This window comes from Myxocyprinus asiaticus, chromosome 27 (genome assembly GCF_019703515.2).
Source record: "Myxocyprinus asiaticus isolate MX2 ecotype Aquarium Trade chromosome 27, UBuf_Myxa_2, whole genome shotgun sequence".
Taxonomy (NCBI): domain Eukaryota; kingdom Metazoa; phylum Chordata; class Actinopteri; order Cypriniformes; family Catostomidae; genus Myxocyprinus; species Myxocyprinus asiaticus.
Genome location: NC_059370.1, coordinates 7,061,901 through 7,081,971, shown reverse-complemented (window position 1 = coordinate 7,081,971; position 20,071 = coordinate 7,061,901). Strand labels below are relative to the sequence as shown.

At 38.3% G+C, this 20,071-nt stretch overlaps 1 protein-coding gene across 1 annotated transcript; it reads right to left on the bottom strand.

Moving 5' to 3' along the window:
- Positions 1 to 605: 605 nt before the first annotated feature.
- On the bottom strand, positions 606 to 20,071 carry LOC127418235 (transforming growth factor beta-2 proprotein-like). Its single transcript, XM_051658706.1, has 7 exons — positions 18,676 to 20,071; positions 17,520 to 17,683; positions 17,172 to 17,304; positions 16,948 to 17,058; positions 7,952 to 8,129; positions 7,464 to 7,614; positions 606 to 1,664 (listed from the first exon to the last, which is right to left on the bottom strand). Exons 1-7 carry the CDS (start codon positions 19,022 to 19,024, stop codon positions 1,506 to 1,508), a joined length of 1,245 nt encoding a protein of 414 aa, XP_051514666.1. The 5' UTR covers positions 19,025 to 20,071; the 3' UTR covers positions 606 to 1,505.

The window sequence follows — 20,071 nt, the reverse complement described above, 5'->3', positions numbered from 1 at the left end:
TTTATAACTGCTGTCTCTAGACTCACGCTTCTGTGCAACTCTCATAACACATGTAAGTTCACACCCCATTAAAACCCATGCGGCCCAAAGTTGCTCTCACACCCAGACTGCTCTTCCCAAACCACACGTTCCTCAGACGGCTGATCTTCCCCTTTCTCGCCTTTTGGTTTAGAGTTTATTCTCCCCCAGCTGCTGCGCAGAGGACCACGCTGAGTCAATGTTGCGTAATTGACAATACACTAAGTATTTGTGTTGATTCATTTAGAGGACTGTTATGTAACAATCTTTCTTGGCTTCTCGCTCGCTCTCCCTCTCTCTCCCTCTAAGCCACTGCATCCCGCTTTCTTTTCGAGTTGTTTTCAGTGAGCAAGGCATTCGCTCGATTTAGCCCTGCCCTGGCAACCAAACACAGAAACCCTGTCATTCCCTACAGGTCATTCTCACTGACCACAGATAAACATTTCAACGGTAGGAAAAAAACACAACATTTCCATTCAAAAACAAACTTTTTACGTTATGCCAGCAGATATAGGTTTTTAAAGGATACATTGAGGCTTTATAGGTTTTCATAGGGAGAACAAAATAAGCAAACAGGCAAAAGTAGGCCAAGTCAACATTCTTTTTATTTCCCACAGATCTGACAAAATGACATCGCTCAGCATTACAGGGTGTGGAGGGTACTGTTGCCACATTATACAAATCAAAGCGCTGAATGCATTTCAGAAGTCCTGCAGTTCTTTAAAGAGAAAGAGGTATGATTTTGACTGTGTGGGTCTCTCTTTTTTCATCGGCCCACTGTTCTTTCTGCCATGTTGCCACAAACCCTGAACCCCAAGTGTTTAAATTTGGCTTTCCGTGAGTGGTCGGTGTCTGGAAATTGTTCACATCCTGTTTACGTCGGAGATTTTCTAACCTCGAACCGCATCTAGCTGGTGAATCCACTAGTCAAATCTGTATTTTCAGCGAGAGTAGACCACACAGTTATCGTTTGAAGAAAAAAGGAAACCTTGAGTGCAGGCCACTTGCTGTGCGATAAAATGGATAAATTGTCCAGACTAAACATTAAAATCCACAGCCAATAATCTACTTTGAGAGAGGTCTATAAATGTGTTGAAAACATACAGTATATAGAAGCCACCAAAAGTATTACATAATAAAATGTATTGTATTCCGTAAATAATCACATATAATCATCACCAACAACTATTTACATACACCCATCTACAATAAACTTGTGAGAATGCGAGGAGTTATTACCATCAAAATGCATGTGTTTAATAGACTATGAAAACACATGAGACTGTTACGCTGTTTGTGGCCCCTGAATTGAATGCTTGAACCATTTAAAGGGATGATTAAATGCTCTTCCTCCTGTAATCGAAGACCTTGTCATCCTTAGAAATTTGTTACGATGTAGCGTTCATTCAGATGTTAGTCATATGTCTTTGCTCTCTTCTCATCCACCTATTTTTTATTCTCCATTAGGGACATCTATGTCTTCTGCATCAACGGCACTTGCAGGATCTGACCACCATGTTGGAGAGCTGTTCCACACGGGGGGTTCGTCCTAGGTAATAAACGATGGTGAGGGGCTCCAGATCTTGCGGAACACAACATGGAGATGCCGAGGCCTCTGGATTCAACTTATTATACAGAGGAAGAATCTGAAAAAAGAAACAAAGAGATACTGTAAGCAGACAAAGAAAGTGTCTGAAAGAGCAACATTTAAAGCAACATCTAAACACAATGTTTCCTAATGAATCGGAACAGTTGGCTATAAACAGTGCAATCTCATAAGCAAAACGTCAGAATAGTCAGTTTATCTGGCATCACCAAAACGTTCATGTTGTGACATTCTCACCTCAATTTGGAGAATCCGTGAACCAAACCACTTCTGAACAATATAAAACACATAAAAGGCATATAAAGTAGAGGTCGACCGATAGTGATGTTGCTGATACCGATAACTAAGGTGGCTGAAAAGGCAGATAACCGATTAATCAGTTAGTTTTTAAAATCAGTTTATACAATGTTAAAAATTTTCTTTCCTTACTATGATGGGCACAAACATAAAGGCTACAAGAATCAGAATGTCAGAATATACCAGATACAGTTTATTGTGCAACCAAATTTCCAACTGTAACCAGAAAAAAAGGAAGATTTAGTGCATAACGCTGGACTTTTAACTATAAACGAGCCTGAAACACACCGGGGACTCTTATTTTGAAATGACAGAGACTGTGCTCCGCTGAAATGCTCTGTATTTAAGTATTTACAAATTTAAGCTTTTTATAGTCTATATATTCACAAGATGAAGGAATTTGTATGTATATATTTTTCAGCAGAGCAGGTTTAATGAGGAATAAGGTTTATTATTATTCAAAAGATATGAAGTTGGAGACATGATGTATGTGCTGACAAGGCACTTCTCCATATCCACAGTTTTCCTGAGTAACCACTGGGCAGCGCCATGATGATTCTAATTGCCTGTTTTCTATTTCTGGTCTCAAGACGGCAAGTAAAAACTGACAAAACGAGCAATCCAGAGGAGAACAGCAACCATTTAAGTGTTACTTAGAGTAAAAATGAATTTCAGGCTCAACTTGTGCAGTTGTTGACTGTCATTACAACTCAGAATAATTAATGATATCAACGTAACTAACATCTGATCATCGCTTCATTTAATCTACACACTCAGGTGAGGCACTGTCTATAAAAAAACGGTCATCTCTACCCTGTGAAGTATCGGCATGTTTTTTGACAATTTTTACAAATGTAATACCTTAAACATTACATTACCCGCTAAGAATATACGCCGATGTGAGTGAAAACTAGTGATCGGAAATTGAAAACAGTCGAATCGTGGAACAATTCCACGTTCAGGAAAAAAGTGGATATTTGCACTTTTCTTTGCATGCTCTAACTTTAATTTAAAATGTTTGATTATCAAATCAAAGTAGCAAAACAGGGGTTGAAGTATGATAAAAATATGGAAGAATATTGACAATGATGAAAGATTTAGATACAGCAAATCCCCATGAGATTGTTTTTATTTCACCTCTAGATGCCGCTGTTATTCTGCTGAACCAAACCGTTCTAACAGTAGAATCCTCCAGCGCTGGCAACAGAGGAATAATTCTAATAATAAAAAACTATCAGCAACTATTGGCATCGATTTTTGCCAATAACTGATTTTTACTAAAAACAACTATCAACACCAATTAATCGGTAAAACCAATATATCATCTTCCTCTAATATAAAGGTACAGTCACAATCATTCACTTAAAAAAAAATTTTTTTTATAAAAAAAGCTAAAAAAGCACTATATATGTTATCCTTGTCTCATGTGCTGCATTTGTCAATTCAAGAAGCATTTCAAGAAGCCACACAATAGCTTTGGGTGAGGATCAGGGTACAACTGAAGGTTTTAATTGCTGTAAATCCTCTCACTGTCAAGGCATTCACATCTCATTCAAAAATATACATTCAAACTTTAGCATGTTACAATCGGTCAAAAGACAGGCAAGAACAAATAGCATTTGACATCACTGAAATCAATGCTGTCATAATGTGTGTTCTTGAGGCAACCATTTTTGAACATTTAAAGGAATAGTTCAGCTAAAAATGAAAATTCTCTCATGATTTACTCACCCTCATGCCATCCCAGATGTGTATGACTTTCTTTCTTCTGCTGAACACAAACAAATATTTTTAAAAGAATATTTCAGCTCTGTAGGTCTGAAATTTTGAAGCTCCAAAAAGCACACAAAGTCAGCATAAAAGTAATTCAAAAGACTCCAGTGGTGTAATCCATGTCTTCTGAAACAATCCAGTCGGTATTGGGTGAGAACAAACCAAAATATAACAAATTTTTCACTGTACATCTTGCCATTGCAGGCTCTAGGCACGATCATGATTTCAAGCTCGATTACACTTCCTAGTGCTTGAGGCATGTGCAGAGCGTTAGATAGTGCTAGGAAGTTTAATCGAGCTTGAAATCATGATCACCAAGGAGACTGCTGTCAAGATTTATAGTGAAAAACAAGTTATATTTTGGTCTGTTCTCACCCAAAACCAACTGGATTACTTCAGAAGACATGAATTAAATCATGAGTCATATGGATTACTTTTATGCTGCCTTTTGGAGCTCCAAAGTTCTGATCACCATTCACTTGCATTGTATGGACCTGCAGAGCAGAAATATTCTTCTAAAAATCTTAATTTGTGTTCTGCTGAAGAAAGTAAGTCATACATATATGGGATGGCATGAGGGTGAGAAAATGATGAGAGAATTTACATTTTTGGGTGAACGATTCCATTAAATGAGAAAAATGATTTTGTTATGGCGGATGGGGACAATGATCAGTGAATAAAGACTTAAATTTCGGTCTGTTCCTCACACAAAGCTATTGCATGGCTTCTGAACACTTAGAAAAGACAAGTTAGACATTTTAAAAACTTTCTTTGTGTGCCATAAATGTGTAATATTTTAACATTGTAAAGTTTAGCTTTGGGTAATGTTAAATACGGCACCAGAGTGACGTCTGAAAAGTGACATTTCAAAGGTCCAGGACAAAAGGTACAAGAGTGATGTTTCCTTTTGAGAATGTGTTTTACTAATGCTAGTTTTTTGCTTGCTGTTTGAATGATTTTCACCCAATGAAATAAGCCTCATCACCGCTGCCATTGAAATGGAGTTAATTAACAGAAGCTCGGGAGGAGCATGTTAATTTTAATCTGACAAATCACAGCCCACGAGCTGGAGTATATAAGCCGCTGCTTACCTGCTTCCTGTGACAACTCTCCTGACATCCCACCTCCACCCCATCTCCACCTATTCTCTAGATTCATTATCTAAATAAGTAAAGTCAGGGGGGGTAATCATGACTCGAGTCGAGTCTTGAGCTCCGAGCTCTCCAGTATATGGACAGCAAGCCAAATATGTTTACTGCTTCAACACAAGATTACATTAACATACGAACTACTGAAATGTAGAGCGCGCCTAGAAGCCGGCTTCTATCTCTTTGTACGCACACACTGGCATCCTCCAGGGTTGTGCACCATTCAGAATTGAATGAACAATGCTAATTCAATTCCTGAATTTGGAGTGAATTTGAATTGAAGTAGCAAAAAGGATGTAGAATTGCAATTCAAATTGGAATTTAAGGAATTCAAATTCAAATGGAAAAGAAATTCACATGACTTTTTATTTTTTTAATAATACATTTGATTTTTCAGTATAATATGAAACATGTTCTCATTATCATATGCATAATGATTTTTTGGGCTTATCAACTTTAAGGAACACAAGTTATGCATCTCAATGCAGCTTTTCTATTACAACATACTTAGTCGAACTAACAAGCACAGCAGCGAGTTGGACTAATGCATTTATTTCAGTTCAAATTGGCCTATACAAAATGTTTATGTGGTTCAGTTCCATTTACCCTCTTCCCAGCATGCACTGGGGCATGAATAATATGGTTGCAATGTTTGGCCATTTGAATGGTTTTATTTACATTGTTGTTGTTGATTTTGTTGTCATGGTAGGTAACTTGTTGTTTTGCGATGTCAGGATGAGTTTGTTTCTCTAATAAAATGATCAGTTTGTTGATTGATAACCATGTTTTATGTAGGCTACCAAGTGTCAAGGTCAGTGCGGGCCATTTTAAAATATTTTAGCTTTTTTTTTTTTTCATAAGTGTTCATATGATGAGTAAAAATGTGATATTATTGGTTTAAGACAGCAAGCACATTGCTCTCCATAAAATATATGTTTATAGAAATGTGCATGAAATGCTCAGAATATTGAACCGTTTAAAACCATGTAAATAAAGGAAAGCAATTGACATCATAGGACTAGTTTGACAGAGTTTAAAGGAATATTCCAGGTTCAACAAGTTAAGCTCAATCAACAACATTTGTAATAATACTGATTACCAAAAAAAAAAATATTTTGACTCTTAAATTTAACTTAATTTAAATATGTAATTGTTAAATATGTCAAATTTATATGTAATATGTAAAGCTAAAATGTAAAAGTCATGGCAGGTTGACTTTTTATATTCAGTTAATTTACTTAAAATGAAGTAGATTAATTCAACTTAAAATTAATGCAAACATATTTCTTTAAGTTTTACAAACATATAACTTTTTACAGCATTAATAATCAATAATAAATATAATAAAATGTAACAGTGTTTAAAAGGCTACCTATAGAAATGTGTATTTAATTTATTTCACTATATTTTATACATTTTCATTTTATGGACCATGCTAGAAGAACACTTCATTTCCAGGCATACTCTAATTTGCTTAATATATTAAACAAATATTTTGAATCTATTTTTATGCAGTTATCTGAAAACAATGTGGCGGACCATTTCTGATGCTGTACAGCAAAAACAAAATCTTCTGATTGCTATGTAAATTGTATTTATTTTAGAGAGAAATGTTATATCTATAAGTTAAAAATTGTATTCTACCTATTAAGGAATAAATAGGCAGACTTGGTTAAAAATAATAAGGAAATGATTTGTCACAAAATGTGTCTTGGACTAATGAAATTGTGTAGTTTGACTGTGTTGAATTTCTTTGAATTGAAATTCAGTAAATTCCACTACCTATCATTCCAATTCAAATTCAAATTCAACTTCCTGTGGGGCGTGGCCAATTAAATTCAAATTCCAACTCATGAACTGAAAGGGAGTTAATTCTGAAATTCTGAATTTTGCACAACCCTGGCGTAATCGCAGGTCCAAGAGCAGCGCATGGAGGATACAAATCAGATGCATTGCGGCCAATGGGCATGGATGCCGGGCTTCCCCTCACACACCGTGGCCCCAGGAAGCATGAGCCTCTAAGGAAGCGGCTGCCCCTCATGCTCCGGACCCAGGAGGGGAGCGTGTGCGACCGCCGGACCACGGCCACATCCTAGACCATTCCATCGACGCTTCCCAACTTGCACTGAGCCCCATTTCACCACTAGGATGCCAGATTATCCTTTTGTTTGGATACTTTCCCTCATGAACATGTTATTTCCTTTTTATGTTAATTATTATTTCCAATAGACACCTCTCCAAGGCCTGAAGCAAAACCCACTGTGTCGGTTTGTTGCTTACCCTGCTACACTACCATTATCTACAAATAATAAATTTTTGCTTAGTAATGAGATTTGGGGAGGGGGTGCCTAATTGTCAATATCACATTGCATAAACTCTTAATGGCCCGGGGTGAAAGGGGGCCTGGGACCGCCCGACAAAATGGAATGCTGGAAATGGGAGATGAAAATGACCGAAGGACTGCGGCCACCTGCTAGTCTTCAAGTCAACCCTACTTAGAATTAAACCAACAATCTTTAAGCTGGCAACCCTAAATCCTTAACCAATAGACAAGACCTTCTTGTGCTTTTTTTGTTTTAAAAAGCTATGCATGCTCAGCCTGACATAATAAATTCACTCACCATGTTGTAGTGGTTGTCTGCACTCCAGAGGTAAGGACAGTTCCCTGCACAAAAATTTGCTTTGTAGCCTTTTGGTTCATGGATCCACTTCCAGTTCAAGTCCCGGCGGAAGTCAATATACAGAGACCTCAGACAGCAGCCTTGATCAGTCCTGAGTGAGATAAAATGATCTATTAAGGTCTTTTGAGGTGTTGTAGATTGATACACAGAACTAGACTTGACTTTTTATTTCACACTTTGCACAGAGAAACCATTCAACATAACAAATACACATTTAAAGAGATTTTACTTTCAGACAAGATGCAGTCTTCATAGCAGACGTGACACTCCCTGGGCAAGTTTCTGCATGTATTCTCTTTAGGTGTTTGATATTTTGTGCATGCATATCGCTCTTGCACACACAGGTTGTACACCAATTATTTGAAATAATGGAATTTCAATTGATCCCTATCTTCAAACACACACAGACTCCAGCTCTCTCTCTGTACCGTGAGCATATGGATGTTTCTGCAGCAGATCTCTTCTTGCGGTTTTTCTTGGTGGGGTTTTCCAGGCGGTCGGTGGGCAACAGGGTTAGTATCAAGTGAGGAGTTTTAGTGCTAAATTCAATCGCTCCTTTAGTCGCACCTGGTCTTCTGTTCTGCTTTATGAGGTCATCATCAATCCCTGGGAATATTGTTGGAGGGAGAATCTAAAATCACTTTTTATTAAAGATTGAGTTAACATACCTCTGACATGCAATTATGCATGCAATCATACGTTTATTAACCCTTGTGCTGTGTTCATTTCATATTAACACATTTTGTGTTCCCGGTCAAAAATGACTGGCCCACTAAGATTGTTTATAAATCTCTCATATTGCATATATTATCACAAGATATTGCATTCAATCTTTTTATCAACTTATTTTAGTAATTATGACAGGTGTTGTACTCCTTTTTTTGAACATCATTTTTTACAAATATATTTTTATTGATAGAAGGATTCGCTGGGCTAGTGGGGGGCACTTCCTGCGGGAAAAAAACAAACATAATAATTACAGAATAAATTAATATCCACTTGCTTGATCTGAACAAAATAGGTGTCATTTTAAAGCTTAGAATCTGGACTTTACCATGCATATAGTAATATTGTCATTATATTCATGCTGGTTAGCCAGAGGGGAACTGGCCCCACAGTGAGCCTGGTTTCTCCAAAGGTTATTTTTCTCCATTAACCAACATCTTATGGAGTTTTGTGTTTCTTGCCACAGTCGCATTCAGATTGCTCACAGGGGTTCTAAATACAATTATTATTTAATTATTTAATTTCTATACACAATTTACAAGCATATTTAATCAAACTGCACAATGATCACTCTAAGACTTTATAGATATTACAGTTTCATTTTTTGATAATGCATGATTTCCTGTAAAGCTGCTTTGAAACAATGTGTGTTGTGAAAAGCGCTATACAAATAAAAATTGACTTGATATAGCTGATCCTGCCAATTCATAAATAATGCTTTTTAATTTGCTGACAAATAAGATCTGTTTTATCATCATAATTTGCAAATTTGTTATCACAACAATTATATTCAGAGTTAAAAAAAGATTTAGAATGCAATGAGCAAATATGTTTCACTCAGGGGCCAAACTGCAGTGAGTATCAGTGTATGAAATTCCCACAGACACACATAAATATATACAGCTGAAGTCAGAAGTTTACATACACCATAGCCAAATACATTTAAATTCAGTTTTTCACAATTCCTGACATTTAATCATAGAAAACATTCCCTGTCTTAGGTCAGTTAGGATCACTACTTTACTGGTATAACTGAGTCAGGTTTGTAGGCCTCCTTGCTTGCACACACTTTTTCAGTTCTGCTCCCAACTTTTCTGTCAGATTGAGGTCAGGGCTTTGTGATGGCCACTCCGATACCTTGACTTTGTTGTCCTTAAGGCATCTTGCTACAACTTTGTAGGTATGTTTGGGGTCATTGTCCATTTGGAAGACCCATTTGAGACCGAGCTTTAACTTCATGACTGATGTCTTGAGATGTTGCTTCAATATATCCACATAATTTCCCTTCCTCGTGATGCCATCTATTTTGTGAAGTGCACCAGTCCCTCCTGCAGCAAAGCACCCCCACAACATGATGCTGCTACCCCAATGCTTCACAGTTGGGATGGTGTTCTTCGGCTTGCAAGCCTCACCCTTTTTCCTCCAAACATAACAATGGTCATTACGGCCAAACAGTTACATTTTTGTTTCATCAGACAAAACTCCAAAAAGTAAGATCTTTGTCCCCATGTGCACTTGCAAACTGTTGTCTGGCTTTTTTATGGCAGTTTTGGAGCAGTGGCTTCTTCCTTGCTGAGCAGCCTTTCAGGTTATGTCGATATAGGACTCGTTTTACAGTGGATATAGATACTTGTCTACCTGTTTCCACCAGCATCTTCACAAGGTCCTTTGCTGTTGTTCTGGGATTGATTTGCACTTTTTGCACCAAACTACGTTCATCTCTAGGAGACAGAATGTGTCTCCTTCCTGAGCGGGATGATGGCTGCGTGGTCCCATGGTGTTTATACTTGCGTACTATTGTTTCTACAGATGAATGTGGTACCTTCAGGCGTTTGGAAATTGCTCCCAAGGATGAACAAGACTTGTGAAAGTCCACAATGTTTTTTCTGAGGTCTTGGCTGATTTCTTTTGATTTTCCCATGATGTCAAGCAAAGAGGCACTGAGTTTGAAGGTAGGCCTTAAAATACATCCACAGGTACACCTCCAATTCAGTACACCTCCTATCAGAAGCTAATTGTCTAAAGGCTTGACATAATTTTCTGGAATTTTCCATGCTGCTTAAAGGCATAGTTAACTTAGTGTATGTAAACTTCTGACCCACTGGAATTGTGATATAGTCAATTAAAAGTGAAACAAATCTGTCTGTAAACAATTGTTGGAAAAATTACTTGTGTCATGCACAGTAGATGTCCTAAATGACTTGCCAAAACTATAGTTTGCTCATATTGAATCTGTGGAGTGGTTAAAAAATGAGTTTTAGGTGACGACATGCGAGGAGCAGACGTGTAAACGGTGAGCTCTGTGCACTTTGCTAGTTTTTAATTATTTTTATGTCATAAACCGGTGAGATTCGATACACCCTGCTACATATCTGTTCTTTGAAATCAATACGGCAAAGAATTCAAGATCTTCGGGCTCTGGAGATATTAAAAGACACTTACATGCTTAAGCTGATACCTCAGACAGGCCCGCAGACCAGGGACTCAGTTTGGACAGTGCAGCAGGAGAAAGTTGGTTACAAGAATCGGGAATGTTGAGAGACAGATTGATTATCTGGAGTCATCGGAGAGGGAATTAGCTGCATCCAAAGTAGATTTGGAACGTGTTTGGGAAAAACTGTTCGTAATCGGCGAAACAACGTCCGAATTGTTGGAATTCCAGAGCATGAAGAAGGCAGAGATATGGTGAAATTCCTAGACGAGCTCTTCCCAAGTCTGCTCGACATAACAGGCCATAAGCTGGAAATCGAGCGAGCTCACAGGGATCCGGCTCGCAGATCCGCTGAGGGAGACAGACCCCGATCGATTCCAAATTTCTGAGATCATCCGATAAAGATCTTGTGTTGCGCGAGGCGAGGAGCAAAAGAAAGCTTTCTTGGAAGAATCACAGCATTTTCTTGTTCTCAGACTTTGCGAATTTGACAAGAGAGTAACATGATCGATTCAAGGAATGCAAGAAACTCAACGGAAGGTCGCTTTTGCTCTGATGTTTTCGGCCAAATTGAGAATAGATACTAAGGATGGCTGCAAAATATTTATATGCCCACAGCAAGCATTGTCTTTCATAGGGACAATGGGGTGAGTAAACCATTTGATGTTTCTCATGTGGCTCCTGAGTGAGCTCATCTCACTGAGCATATACTTGACTGTCTGAGGAAGCTGGGTGCCATTTTGTTTCTTTTTGTGTTGGTTCTGCTTAGCAGCTGGAGTTTGTTTTGTGGAATAACACTCCTTCAAGAAACTCTTGCATCGATGGAGGATCGCTTTTGCAATTATGTTTCCGGTCAAATTGAGATTAGATACTGAGGATGGCCGCAAAATATTTACATGTTTTTCATAAAATCGATGGACTGAGGAAGTCATGGTGTATTTCTCCTGTTGCCCCCAAGTAAGCTTGTCTCGCTGAACATACATTTGACCGTCCGAGGAAACTGGGCACCTGTTTTGTTGCTTTTTGTGCTGGTTCCGCCTAGCGGCTGGAATTTGGTTTGTGGAGTAACACTCCTTCGGGACAGTTGTGGATGAGTCTGCCTGTTCTTTGTGCTTGTGCCTCCTGTTGGCTGGAGTTTGTTTTGTGGAGTATATTTGTAGGACATTGGAAGGATTAGGTCATCTGCTGCACTTATGAACAGCCGGCTCACTGAACATTCGTTTGACTGCCCGAGGAAACTGAACGGAATTTTTAATTTTTTTTTTGTGCTGGTTCCGCTAGCGGCTTTAGTTTGTTTTTGTGGAGGAACACACCTTCGATACAGTTTTGTGAATGAATCTACAGTTCTTTGTGTTTATTCTGCCTTTTGGCTGGAGTTTGTTTTATAGATTATTTTCTGTTATGTAATTCTGTCTCGCAGAATTTGTATAGAAACACCGGACTTGAGCAAACATGAACTTTTTTAGTTTAGAGGGATGGACACTGGTTGGCGCTGTTGTGCGTGGGGTTAATGCACATGTTTTTCTTTTTTCTGTTTGTTTGGTTCTGGGGGAAGTTTGGGGGTTGACTGTTGCACTAATGTTGGAATGTGGTCTTTATAATTTTATGTTTGACACACAATCTATTTTTTCTTATATGTCAAAATGTAAAATGTTAATATGAGTGGATTATCTCTCTCCATGTGGAATGTGAATGGGCTGGAGCACCACATAAAATGAAGGAAGGTTATTTATTTTCTTAAATGTAAGAAATTTGATATAGTGTTTCTTCAAGAAATGCGTCTTCCCCTGCAGGAAGCTGAAAAATTTGGGAAGATATGGGGTGCACATGTTTTCTTTAGTACTGGCTCAAGTAAGAGCAGGGGAGTCATTACATTGATAAGTAAACATCTGCAATTCAAAGTCCTTGATCATAGTGAAGCAAAAGTGTGTAAGCCCCCTACAGCAACATTGATGCTTCACAGGATGTTTAAAAACATCCTTGGTCTTACAGATATTTGGAGACTTTTAAAACCATCTAGGAAGGACTATACATTTTTTTTATCAGTCCATAAGATTTATTCTAGAATAGATTTTTTCTTGATTTCTAAGTCCCTCATTTCATCTGTTGTTGATTGCTCAATTGGAAACATTTTAGTCTCAGATCATGCCCTGGTGAGTTTAGAGGTGTTGCCACATACAGAGAAAAATAAATCATATAGTTGGCACTTTAATGTATCCCTTTTGCAAAATCCTGATTTCCAACAAATGTTAAAGGCTGAAATCAATGTTTATATGGAGACCAACTGGTCCTCAGTATCCTCTGTGGGCGTGGCTTGGGAGGAACTTATGGCAGTTATTAGGGGTCAGATCATACAGTATGCCTCATTCATCAAAAAATCCAAAGCCTGAGAACTCGTGGAGTTGGAAGGGAATATTAAAAATGCAGAGGCAGATCTGAAGTGCCAAATGTCGTCTGATGGCTGACAAATATAATGCTATTTTGTCGCGGAAGGTGGAGTTTTGGCTATTCAGTTCAAGACAGTCATACTTTGAGCAGGGAAACATTTGGTGAGGTATATAAAGCAGAGAAAGTCTTTTTCTACCATTCCCTCAGTGAAACCTGCTGGTGGTGAAATATTTACCTCAGCCATTGATATTAATAATGCTTTTAAAGAATTCTATCTTGATCTTTATAGTTCCACATCTTTGTCCACCGATGAAGATATTAGAAACTTTTTGGAACCATTAGAACTCCCTAAACTGACGACTGAGCAAAAAAATTATCTTGATTCTGAGATAACCATGGAGGAGCTTGGCGAGGTAATCAAGGCCTTGCTAACAGGCAAGGCTCTGGGGCCAGATGGCTTTGCCGCTGAGTTTTTTAGATCTTATACTACAGAACTGGCTCCACTTTTGTTAGAAGTTTATATGGAATCATTAAAGAATGGAAAGCTTTGGCCAATCATGACACAAGCCCGGATCAGTCCGATTCTTAAAAACGACAAAGATCCAAGCGAGTGTAAGAGTTACCGTCAAATTTCCCTGACCCAGCTAGATGTTAAAATTTTGTCAAAAATATTGGCTAACCGATTAAGTAAAGTTATGACATCTCTTATACATATAGATCAGGTGGAGTTTATTCGGGGCCACAGCTCTTCTGATAACAACAGGCGTCTAATTAATATTATGCGGTCAGTGGCAAATGAGCAGACTTCAGTTGCTGCCATCTCACTTGACGCTGAAAAGGCATTTGATATGGTAGAATGGGATTATCTTTTTAAGATTTTGGAAATATACGTGTTCGGGAAGACTTTTATTGGATGGATTAAGTTACTTTATAGATACCCAGTAGCGGCGGTACAAACAAATGGATTAATTTCAGATTATTTTACTCTGGACAGGGGCACCCAGCAGGGTTGCCCTCTTTCCCCATTATTGTTCTGTCTTGCCTTGGAACCATTAGCAGCCACAATAAGAAGGGAAGATGATTTTCCAGGGGGTGATGGTGGGAGGTATGACACATAAGCTTTTGCTTTATGCAGATTATATTTTATTATTCATCTCTGACCCCTCTAGATCTATGCCTTGCCTCCACAGAATTATTAATTCCTTTTCTAAGTTCTCAGGATACAGAGTCAATTGGTCTAAATCCAAAGCATTGGCTCTGACAGCATACTGCCCAGTAATGGCTTTTCAGCCGGGCACTTTCCAATTGTCCAAACAGGGCATTAAATATTTGGGCATTTTATCCCCAGCAAATTTGTGTGATTTAGTTAGAGTTCATTTTGACCCCTTAATAAAAAAGTTTTTCAAACGATGTGGGCAGGTGGGCTTCATTACATTTATCTATGATTCAGAAGGTTAACGTTATTAAAATGAGTTGTATTCCAAAATTCAACTACCTGCTACAATCTCTCCCTGTAGATGTCCCCCTCTCTTATTTCAAGCAATTTGATAGCATAGCGAAGTCCTTCATTTGGGATGGTAAGGTCCCAGATTACATTTCAATAAATTACATAGGCCGGTCGACAAAGGTGGGCTAGGCCTACCCAAGATTTAGTTTTATTATTATGCATTCGGTCTCAGACATTTGGCTCATTGGTTGCTTCCACCTGAGAGAGCCCCTCCCTGGTTTGGTATTGAACAGGAAGTTCTTGCCCCTATTTTGCCATTGCAAAACCTTTCTATCAAACTAACAGGAGAAGTTAAGTCACACCCCGTTATCTTGCATTTGTCCAGAGTGTTCAATTCTGACATTTATTTAAATGTTGCCTCAAGCATATGGCTAAACCCAAAATTACATATTAATAAGTCCCCTTTCTGCTGGTCAGAGTGGATTGTGAGGAAGGTTAATACGCTCGGTGACCTATATGAGAGTGGAGTGTTGAGATTGTTTGAAAATATGGTTCAACATTTCAGAATTCCCAGATCTCAGTTCTTTAGGTATTTACAGTTGCACCACTTGCTCTGTACTATTTTTGGGAGTAGCATACACCCCCCTAAAGAGGCAGATACTCTAGAAGTGGTGATTACTTCTTTTGGAAAAGGTCATGAGGCATCAGTGTATTACTCCCTGTTAATTCAGAGTCTAGGGGACGGAGCTTCAGCTTCTCTCAAGAAATTATGGGAGAGAGATTTAAACTTGGTATTGGAGGAGGGAGTGTGGGCTAGGATTCTAAAAAACCTCAAGTCTACATCTAGAGATTCAAAGGTGCGTCTGATGCAATTTAAGATTTTGCATTGATTATATTGGACACCCTCTAGATTGTATAGACTTGGTCTTAAAGACATACCCACCTGCTGGCGATGCAATTCAGAAGACGTGGACACAACCCATGTTTTTTGGGGATGTGTTAAGATACAAGAATTTTGGTTGAGGATTCAGAGATTTATGTGTGACGAACTGGACACTCAATTTTCATTTTGCCCCAGACTCTGCATCTTAGGTGATGGGGCGGTCATTAATTTTGGGGATAGCCACTTAAAAAGCCGGAGTTATGGTTGGCAGACGAATTATTGTTAGGGAGTGGAAGATGGCTGGGGCACCCTCGTTTCGGGAGTGGTGCGTGGAGATGGGCAAGGATGCAACATTTGAGGAGGCGATTTTTGGAAGGTTGGGAAAATGGGATTTGTTTAATAGGAAGTGGGGTGGGATATTTGCCTTTTTTGGAGGGTTCTCGGGGAGGGGCAGTGGAGATGGATTTTAAATTTTTAGTTTGATGTGTATGTGCATTTTTGTTTTTTGAAAGTATATTTATTTAGTTTAAAAAATATATATATATATGTTATAATTGTGCGTGTTTGGATTGTTGGAGGGAGGGGATGTTCGGGGGGAGGGGTTTAATTTATATAATTGTTTCCATATTTTATGTTGTGTTTATTTGTCTTGTGATGGAATCAATAAAAAATGTTAATAAAAAAAAAAAAAATTTAATGACTTCAACCTAAGTGTATGTAAACTTCTGACTTCAACTGTATATATATATATATATATATATATATATAAACTTTTTGTCACGTTTTTAATTATTACTTCCCAAAACACACATATAAGATGACAATGACATACCGTAACTTACAGAAGACTATCCTGATTCAAATAAGCCCAAACACAACATAATATGATAAGTAGATCTTGAAATATTCCTCAAAGTGTGTACATAGAAAGACGATGCACAAGAGGGCGCTCAACACACAATGTGTGTGTGTTGTGTGTGTTGTGTGTATGCACATGTCCGAGCACATTGTGTGTGCTAACACACATCCACATATATGTGCTCATCTAAAGGATTGGGATGCTCCTGAACACTTAATATTTCTGTATTTTGTAGTCTAATCCATTCATTTCCAATGGCCGGACTTTTGACCGGGAACACAAGTGTAACAAAGTTAAATAAAACAAAAAAAATGAATTTTTGGTCCAACAAAATGGTCCAATTTTTTGGTGTTTTCAGATACCATATGTGAATAAAGTCAAGGAATTTAAATCCAATTGGATTAAGTAAAATAAATAAATAAATAAAATATTGTAAATAAAATAAATAAAAAAAACCAATCGCCTGGGTCAAAATGACTGGAACACAACATAAGGGTTAACGTGATTCCATGAGACCAGGTTGAAAAGGGACATACCAAATACAAAGAAATTCATGTATGTTTTTCAATTCAACTTTTCACTTAAATTGTTAGCCTACACTGACAATTTGCAAGTAATTTTTGTTTTATTAAATCAAAACATTTCCGGTAATGATCTCCCCACTGTAAATCTGAAAAAATGTGTAACGACCTGCAAATCTGGCCTCCAGTTCTTCACTCTTGTTAGGAACAATATTGTTAGTTGAGGGGACAAATGTGCAACAGGGACAGTGAACGCTGATCTTCAGCCCTAGATTTCTCTCTGAGAGAGAAAAAGAGAATCTTTGTCTTAAGAAAGAAAATACATCTCATTTTAAAACTTCTGCTTCGACATGCAGTAAACATATGTTAAAATCCTTGGATGAACTCACTGACCTCTGAACGCCATCCATTCCTTCACAGTCTCTGTGACATCGACAGAAAGCCACGCTCCTTTGGCTCGGGGGTCAACTGTTCTGGAGTCAATGTACCTCTGAGATGGAGCCGTCACACCATTAGATTTGAGAATCTACAGGCATGAAGCAAAAGACCACAAGTTTTTTTTTTTTTTGTCGGCTTGTCTATTCATTCATCTACTGGTCTGTCTTTTGTGAATAAATCGATGCAATAAGTAAAGAAGAATGCATCTTGCAAATCTAGTGAATCAAACCTGTTCAGATTATGTCACTACAGTTCAGACACTTTGGAGCTACTCCAGCCTTTGCAACCATGCAATCCTCTCACCTGGTATATTTCCACACGCTGCTCTGTGGTGCGGGCTTGTGGGTTTGGCGCTCTGAAGATGCGAAATTCTGCTTTGACTAAAGTACTAGAATTTCTTTCCACATTGGTGACATCGAAGCCCACAACCCTGAAGAACGGGCTATGAGGAACCGGGTTGATTGAGTCTGTGGGACAAAAGGAAGATTCACTGAAGTCTTCTTATTTACACTGTGTGGGCTGTGCATGGTTTTCAGACGGTTGACCTCAAGGAAATAAAACTGGCCACAGTGCCAAAACAACAGATGCAGTGCCTAACCCCTTTGAACTTCTCAACAACCACATTGATACTATAGGCTGATTCTCAGGAAACCTGTCAAGAAAATGTCCTGGCCCTATTTTACTACAAAATCAAATGAAATATATTATTACTATAAAATAAGTTATTTTTTGCATAGGAAAACAAAGCCTAATTTTAAGGGCATTAAAATTTTTACACTGTGGCATTATTTTTATGACAGTTTCGCACATTTTAACCCCCAATTCCTGACTGCACAATGGGAAAAAAAGATGGCCATTATGATATTCTCATTATTGCAATGTGAAAAATTATATATTTAAATTGTAAAGTATATAAACATCATAGTACTCCGGTACTGCCTTTCATTTCCGTGATTTTAATTTAGACAAAATCAGTGTAATTTTACTGTATTACAGAAAAAAAATATATAATAATTACTGATATGGTAATGAAAATCATCATTGAAAACAATGGGTTAATTAATCTATTCTGTGTATATGTAACCTTTGTATCTGGGTTAATCTCATGAAAAAATGTAGGTCATAAGAAATTGGATTGTTTTTTTTTTTGTTTGTTTGTTTGTTTTTTTTTTGTTTGTTTTTTTTTTTGTTTTTTTTGCATTGTTACATTATTCCATGACAGTTAAATTCTTATTTTTTATTATAAGTTCTTAATTCTTTCTTTTAGCGATGAAATATGAACCGAATGTTATTGACATCTTTTTGTTTACTATTTGTAATGCATAGGCAACACCACCATACCTGATGCTCAAAGAGCTCATTACGCACGTGACTGAGCTATGATTACACATGCAGAACCCTGATGCATGCTTACATTTTACATTAATAGCACGTTCCTGATCAAACCCACAGCACTCACTCGTATCTGTGCGCTGCGGCATCATATTCACCCGTTGCACCTCTTTTGCGTAATAATCCTCTTCGCTGCTCTCTCGGTCGCACGCGGCCTCGGCTTGGCGCGCGCGCTCCTTAAGCAACTCCTTCGTGCTGTTGTAAAGTAACATCACCTCCGCCGGCACCGACTCCGGCGACGGGCTAGCCTCGGGATCCGGTGGACTCCGGATGCGCAGCTTGCTCAAAATCTGTCCGCGAACCGCCTCGATCCTTTTGGATTTCTGGTCGTCCAAGTTGTAGGACTGGCACGTCGAGAATCCCTCCACAGACACGGACAGTTTGAGAATGAGCAATGTCAGATTAATGAACCACATGATTGACTGACCGGATGAGAGGGTCGAGTGCGCTCCTCTAAAATGCCAGAGCCTCTGGATGCTCCTTGGAAGGTGCGCCGGCTCAACGCGCACACTGCGGTCCGCTCTTGCAATGGGACAAACTCAAAGTGCGTAGGTCGAGCTGCTCGCAGTGTGTTCGCCAGGTGAATGAGCTGCTCTGCTGTCAGATACGAGCTTTTATGTCCTAAAGCACTACATGAAATGTAATATAAACACTCATGTAATCTATTCTAAAGAAGATTGCGCAAAGTACCCAAAGTGCGCAAAGCACATTACCCGAGCTAATTTTTGCGCCTGTTAAGATGAAAAGCAAAATGCAACACCCCATTATAGGCCTAACTGACTATCCGAATAATACTTTGAGAATCTATAAACACAGCTTTTCAGTTCCTTTCCATCATGCTTCCCAAGATTTTAACTATTTACCGGTAAGGTAATAAACGGAACAGTCGCTCATGCTCGCCTGGTATCCAGTGATTCAGATGAAACTCCAAAAGCTGCTTTGAATTCTTGCGGTTTGTCCTCGAGCTTTAGTGAGGACTGCTTGTACTTTCTTTTCAAGTTACTCTTCGGTTCTTTTCCCATGACACTAAGTCGTTTATATGAGAACAGGTCAGATTTTATTTCTACAGCTTCGAATCAAAATGCATATATCTGACTGTCATCCAAATGTTCAATCAAGCCGTTAAAGTTCCATTAGGAAAATTCAATTATCCCATAAAAAACACGGACTGTTTCCATGCAGCAGCACAAAGTTCAACTGGATTTTATATAAACAAAATGAGAAACTCGCAGAAAGTGCTAGTCTAGGCTAGGTCTGCCGGAATACATCTTTTGTGAAGAATAATCCATTTTAAGCAGAGAAAAACGACAAAACCGTCAAAAAGTCAACAAAAGTAAGATGAGTCTTTGAAGATGAACTTGATTACTTCACATCGCTTTAATTAAAAAAACAAACCATTTCTTTAGGTTTTAGATCTACCAACGCTTTCGTCGTCCTCCGCGCCAAAACAAGTCGGAAAAACA